At 32.4% G+C, this 7,561-nt stretch overlaps 1 protein-coding gene across 1 annotated transcript; it reads right to left on the bottom strand.

Moving 5' to 3' along the window:
* Nucleotides 1–1,616: 1,616 nt before the first annotated feature.
* LOC139896687 (acidic endochitinase SE2-like) lies at nucleotides 1,617–2,718 on the bottom strand. Its single transcript, XM_071879323.1, has one exon. The coding sequence runs from the start codon at nucleotides 2,654–2,656 to the stop codon at nucleotides 1,763–1,765; it is 894 nt and encodes a 297-aa protein (XP_071735424.1). The 5' UTR covers nucleotides 2,657–2,718; the 3' UTR covers nucleotides 1,617–1,762.
* Nucleotides 2,719–7,561: the final 4,843 nt, after the last annotated feature.

The following is a 7,561-nucleotide window of genomic DNA, read 5'->3' as shown; positions in this document are numbered from 1 at the left end:
TTAAATTTTCAAAATCTCGTCTTAGAGTTAGTAGTTTGACGGATCTCACCTTGACATTTCCTTGAAATTCTTCTTGAAGGATCTTCCACGCCTCTTTGGCTGTCGTAGCTCCCATGATTTGTGGAAAGATAGACGGTGTCAAGGCTTGTTGAATGTAGCCAAGAGCAGCAGCATTTCTTACAACTTTTTTGTTGTATTTTTCTTGTTCTTCCGCAGACAGAGTTTCGACGTCTTTTGGAGTTGTGAACCCGACTTCGACAATATCCCACAAGCTTTGTGCTTGGAAATATGTCTTCATTCGGATACTCCAAAAATCATAGTTGTCACCATCAAAGATGGGGACGGGAATATTGTACGCACCAACGGTAGTTATGGTGTACTCGAACAAACGCCCAATATGGCTCTTGATACCACTTGTTAGAATTAGTTGTAGTGTTTTGATTAATTAGAAGTGTTGATTAGTTTTGATGTTTGAATGTTTTGAGAGGATGTTTATAAGAGAAATATTGAAGATTTGTTGTTTAGAAAGAAATAATTTTATTAATTTAAAATTGTGTTGTGAATGTATGTTTGTGTTGTTGTTCAAATGCTAACACTTTATGCCTATTTATAGGCTTACAATGTAAGTTAAAATATCTAGATATTTTGATATAAATATCTAGATATTTTTTGTAAATAATATCTAGATATTTATTTATTAGAAATATCTAGATATTTTTATTTATAATATCTAGATATTTTTGTTTATAATATCTAGATATTTTTGTTACAAATATCTATTTAACTAATTATAGAATATTCTAGAAAAACATTAATATCTTAACATTTGGCTACAAGCTTTCATCAGATTAGTGTACGGAGAGAATAACAGCGGAGTACGGCGGCGACGTACGATTGAGGAAAGTAATAAGTGACGGCGGCGACGCGCAAATCATATGATTGTGATACACACGATTGATATTAATGAGATTTATCTATATAATAGATATTGCGAACATACAATACATACATATCTGAAATAGGTGGTATTTATTTATGCAAGTAATATTGGTGAAGGTGAATGCGATGTTTAAACAGCTAAAATAGGTGTAAACATTCTAAATTGTTGGTTTTAGGGTGCAAATCCGATCAGGTGGTGATGGGGATGGGATGATTGTGGTGATGGTGTGGTGTGGTGATGGTTTAATTTTGGGAATAAATTAAGTGGTAATGTGAAGAGGTATTATTTTGAGTTATAATATATCTGAATGGGTGTGTTTGGTTTTGATTTTGTGTTTAATTTAATTGTTTAATTAGTTTGGATCTGAATAATAGATATGGATGAAATTAAGCAATTGACAAAAATACATATACATATATGCACAAAGGATGAATCAGATATGGAAATAAATTAGGGAAGGAAAGGAGATGATGAAATGGCGATGCACATGACAGAAATAAATTATTGAAGTGACAAAATTACCCTCATATGCGTGGCATATGTGAGGGGGTTAACCTTAAAATCTAACAGACATTATCATGATGTAACAACCACGAAACTTAAGCAAAATATAAGTACCAACGATGCAAAAAATAAAGTTAAAGTTTTGTTCTGAAAATGTAAACAAACCACAGGCGGTGTAATTTTTTCTTTTTATTGACTATAAAACATATCATAAACCAACACACTGATGATCATATTCTGTAGATATGAACTTATTCAATTACATAATAAACATAACATAGTACTCCGTAGTATACAAAAGCTATCGTTTAATTAGGATCAGATACTGCTTTTGATGGCGTCACTGTATCCATTTCCTTGATCATAGAACCTGTCCCACACCATCACCCCACCGTATTTTGAAGAAGTCTTAATCGACGGAAGAATCTGAGACGTAAGTACATCTGGTGGAATATATCCACTGCCAGCAGCACCAGTAGCAGCGGGTAGACCCAAAAAAATTTGATTGGTGTTCACTTGGGTCCACTCATTCCAACTAGCCAATAAAGCATCACCATTTGTCGTGTACTCACATTGCTCGTTGTTATAAAATTGCACCCACACATAATCATACAACCCCTCCCTAATTGACGTAATCAGTTGGTTATCTGTGAACGGGCACTGAGGTGCAGCAGATAAATAAACTTTCTTTTGCGAGCCGTATGCCGTTAGTGCCTTAGCCAGGTCAGACCAGTACTGATCTGTCCCTTGCTCGATGTCAAAATCAATTCCATCTAAAACAGCATTTCCCAACGGTCGGGAATCCGACTGGCCACCTAGAAACTTGTTCCACAAGTAATCAGCAACTTGTTGGGCATCTTGAGGTGAAGATAACGAGTAGCTTCCTACTTCTCCTCCTAACGAAAGAAACACCTTCACACCTTGGTTTTGGCATGCTTGTATGTCGGAGGTTAAACTGGAGCAGGTGGAAGCAGGATCACAATGGCCTGCTAGGTTTAAGGTTGGTGTTTGACCATTGCCGAAATTATTTAAGAAACCGATGTTGATGAATTGGTAGTTTCCGGTGGCACATGCGCTGGATAAGCTTCCTTCATCGGTGTGTTGGCCCCAATACGTAGCTATGCCGGCTGCTTCTGAGGGTTTCGACACTGACAAAAGAATGCTGAAAATTAGTATGAGCATTGTGGAAGATTTTGAATAACTTGATGCCATATTAATTTTCCTCTTTGGTGTTTTGAATTGTATACGAGTGTTGGTAATGGTATTAATATTATATGGTGCTGGAAATTTATAAGGGTACACAAGTAAAGTAGCGTGTTAGGTAGGTTAAGCTTGTGGAAATTTTGTTGGTTTAATTCAAGTCTTTAGAAAAATCCGTCGTACGTTGTGGAAAAGTCATCGTAGACAGTCACAGATGCATGCGAAATAATTAAATTTAACCAAACCAATAAAAGTTAGTTACGTCCTATATTCCTATATATTATTTATTTTTGGGAAAGACAAATTATACGAATATTAAAAAAATAACTAGTAAAGAGAGTTAGAGTAAAATTACAAAAGTCTGAGAATTATACATATACTAGGTTTTTGAACCCGTGCGTTGCATAGGTGTGTAAAAAACCGTGCTAAAAATTATTTTTGCATTTAACATTTGTATGTAAATGACGTACTAAAAAATATAAAAAATATAAGAATTTATTTAAGAGCCCGTAGTGTTGACAAATTTTAAAAATTCTTTTAAACTACTCCATGTCCATATTACTTGTGTATAATTGTGCATATGTTTCTTTGACAAGAATCTAACGTTATTTTTATAGTTTTATTTTTATAAAATTGAGTTTTTTTATGTTTTTTAATAGATGGTGTAAATAAACACTAATAATATACATGAAGTATATATGTATCACACTTACATTTTAGTGTTTGATGATAATGAAAAAAAAAAACGGTTGTTAATTAAATATTTTATTAGCTATAAGTATTAATCAGACATATTAAGGTAAATAAATAACATAACATATAAAAAATATATCACGATGCAAATTCTTAATTGGGATTCGCAGTCCTAAATTTTCGAAACTAATTCATATATTAAACTATAATTATGTAATACTCCTAAAATAAATTTGGAATCTCTTTAAATATAGTGTATATGATAATTACTATAAATAATAAGTTAACCACAATTTGCCATATAAGCAAATTTAACCAGAATTAATAATAGACTGATACATAGGATTATTGGCACGCGCTTTATAATAATAATAATATAATATATGTATACATAGATTATTTGTGTAGCAACTTTTGGTTCATGATGATGGAAACGACATCCCAAAATAAATTTACAAAACTGACCCCTCAACTATCGTCCAAACTATAATTTTTTTAAGGGTAGAAATCGTCAAATCATTATTCTATTAAAAAACCTTAACCAAACTTCACCACAATTTTTAACGGGCCGTATCTTCCCGCTCGCCGAACGTTAAATTTTTTCGGCATCATCGTTCAACTCGGAATAATTTTATGAACACAAGCAACTAACTATACGCGAAACGGACACCTTTTTAAAAGGGGAGGTGATCCGTACACCACCTCTATTTTGCCATACACCACTAAATAAATTTTTTGGACATTTTTATCCTTCCTTTTGTTCACCACCAACTCCCCTTAACTTCTCAAAGGAAGGGTAAAACTGTCTAAATAATTGTTTTGGTGGTGTATGGCAAAAACAAGGTGGTGTACGGATCAACTCCCTTTTAAAAATCGCTAAACACCCGACATCTAAAACAGGGCTTAATACATGAGCTGTTTTCGCTTCTATATATACATAATGTCACGTTAACTATCAATATGCAACCCGAAAGGCTCTGCCGCAATGCGCGAGCCGATCCGAATCTCGTTACAATTACAAACAAAACTACTAGAATTTATTGATAGTAGCAGTTATATTTTTTAAGCAAACGAAGTACGTTTGTGCAACGGTTAACAATAACAGCATAATAATAATAAAAACATAATGCTAAATCTTTACCTTCCAAGCAAATAGAAAATCCCATATGACCAGTCAAATTATTATTTGAACTATAGTCATGAGGCACATTCATGAGCCAAAAGTATAACTATTTAGATGTAAAAAGCTTATTAGCACATAGGTTACAGTAGGCAACACATGATAAACCAACAACAATTGAAGGCCAAAGTGATTTATACATGTTAAAGTGATTTTTAACCATTTCGCCTAATTTACCTAAGAAAGTTTGGTCAGGCGAAAACTTAAAGCACACTTGACGAGTTTTGATTGGTTTAGAGATTACGCCTAAACCGCCTACAAATATTTCGGCTAATACGTTTAAAAAAGTTGGGATAGGCGAAATGTTTTAAAAATTTGAGAAAAAAAAGATGAGGCGAAAGTTTTTGAAGACGTAGTGCGTTTTGATCGGATACAAGGACTTTCGCCTAACTCGTCTAGACATTAGGCGAAATGTATGTCTATGATTGAAAATGTACTCTGACACTGCTTATTTTTGAGAGAGATGGTGAAATATGCTTATTTGAGTAAATTTCTCTATTATCAAACATTGCGCTTATCATAAAATTAGAATTGCCAAAAATTTGATCATTTCGAAAGCACCATAACCACCAAAAAATAGAAACTAAAATGCCCTACTACACAAACGATCCTTTTGAAACTTGGAGTCGTGCCACTTATCATACCAAGAGAAAAGATTTTCTAGTGAATTACATAAGGGACGAAACTTACCTAAGACAGGTAGGGACATCCGCCCCAACAGGAGATAACAAAAATTTACACTAAAAATAAGATTTTTATTAGTGTTTACGTCCTCTGTCAATGAAATATTTATTAAGTTTTTACACCTGCCCCATTTGTATTTAGGATCAAGTTCCGCCAGTGATTACGTACATGTCATGAAATGCCTACCCATGTCCAAATGAGGTCCCATAATTGACTAGTTGACAGGTTATAGTAACACCATTTAGACCACAGATAAGGGGGCGTTTGTCCTCCAACCCACTTGGAGATGTTCCCACAAGCGCCCCACAAACGCTTGTAGTGGGGCGTTTGTGGCCAAAATCTTGTTGGGCGTTGGTGTTTGACAAACGGAAGTTGTTGGTGGCGTTTTTGTTTTTTTATATATATGAATTTTTTTAATTTTTTTCTTATCTTTTCACCACTTTTTAACTCAAAATCGAATTATGTTTTCTCACATCACTGACAACTTTTCCAACAACTTTTCTCATTACAGTTACCCTTCCCTCCATTATTGTTACGTTAACGGCATAACTCTAAAAACCACTTATTCACTCCACGTCAGTGCAACCATTATCTATAGTCTAATCATTAACCGTTATATTTAAAATTTATAATATAATAACAATAATATTGATGTAATTACTCCTCTTAGTACTATTATTAATTATTAATATATTAGTGTTGTTATTATTATGTTATATTATTATATAACTATATAATTATACATTATTATTATATATAATAATAATTGTTAATATAACGAGAATGAATAATATGTAACTGTTATACATTTAAATTGTGTATAGATCTAATACATCATTTATTAAAACAAGTCACAATTTCATTGTCAAATGTTTCAATCTTTTTATAATATGAATCAATAATATTTTAGATTCGAACCGTATATTACACTAAAGGGTATTTGGCCTAGCTGTACCGAGCAGTCTCTCTGATCTTGAAGTCATGAGTTCGAGTCATGTTGATGTGTGCGAGGTGGTGTACAAAATAGTTATATTTTTACTACAAAATACTATTAAATACGATACAATTTTACACAAGATATTTATTTATTTATAGAATGGATATACCTAAATCTTGCTACAACACTTATAGGCAGTGTACCTAATCGTACAGTAGTGTAGTTTTTAGTAAGTCCGGTTCGTTCCACAGGGAGACTTAGCCAAGTCTAACGCTATATTAGTTTTAACTTATAATTGTAAAAATACAAATATATATATAAGTAGTATTATTATTATAAAAAGGGGTTTTTACCGTTTAATGACCGGTTTGTCGATTTTAAAACTTAAGTCGCAGTTAAAACCTAATGTAAAATATTAAATATATAAAAGACTTAATTTAAAGCGTAAAGTAAATAACGATAATGAAATTGCGATAAATAAAAATGCGATAAATAAAATGACAATAAATAAAAGTGCGATAATTAAAAGTGCAATTAAATATGAAATAAAATAAATTATGCTTATTTAAACTTCCGTAATCATGATGTTTGACGTGTTGATTTTAGTTTATTCCCATGGGTTAATTGTCCTTTATCCTTGATTATTTGATATGTCCATACGGATTTGTCCATAATAGTCCATCAGTCATAATCATAAAATGCGGAAGTCTTCGTCAAATTATTCTTATTCCCGAAGTCAAATATTCCAACTAATTGGGGATTCGAATTATAACAAGGTCTTAATACTTTTTTTAATGAATACACCAGGTTATCGACTGCGTGTAGTCCAAGGTTTTACTACTTTGTTAACAATTACACCAATTACCCTTGAATGTAATCCACCCCTGTTTCAACAAGTCTATTAACTATTAATCCAGTTCCGTGTCTGGTAAAATGAACAATTATTGGTATTTATAGATATCTCGCCCACCGTGCCCAGTCAAGCGTATGTGGTTATATATAAATACGTCAAATTATAAGTCTATATATTAAATCAACGAGGTATCATTTAGTTAATATAAAACCCATTAATAGTCCATAGTCTAATTTCTACAAGTGTCGTTCTTTTATCCAAACCCCAATTATGGTCCAAAGCCCAATTACCCAATTTTAATATTTAGTCCAACATCACGATTACTTCGGCTTAAATAAGCATAATAATAACTTAACTACGTGACATTAATTTAAAAAGGTTGAACATAACTTACAATGATTAATAATAGCGTAGCGTTACACGGACAGAATTTCGACTTACACCCTTACAACATTCGCTAAAATACCCTTATTATTAGAATTTAAAATTAAAATTAAAATTATGTTGTAAATTTAGTAGTTAAATATGGATAGTAATTAGTCAAATACGGATAGTAAAATTTGTACTATA

The sequence above is a fragment of the Rutidosis leptorrhynchoides genome, chromosome 3, assembly GCF_046630445.1.
Source record: "Rutidosis leptorrhynchoides isolate AG116_Rl617_1_P2 chromosome 3, CSIRO_AGI_Rlap_v1, whole genome shotgun sequence".
Taxonomy (NCBI): domain Eukaryota; kingdom Viridiplantae; phylum Streptophyta; class Magnoliopsida; order Asterales; family Asteraceae; genus Rutidosis; species Rutidosis leptorrhynchoides.
Note: the sequence above shows the minus strand (reverse complement) of the source record. Positions and strands in the feature narration are given on the sequence as shown.

What these genes read in the sequence shown, in the direction of transcription:
- LOC139896687 (XM_071879323.1), bottom strand. Translation starts at nt 2,656, where the DNA reads ATGGCATCAAGTTATTCAAAATCTTCCACAATGCTCATACTAATTTTC.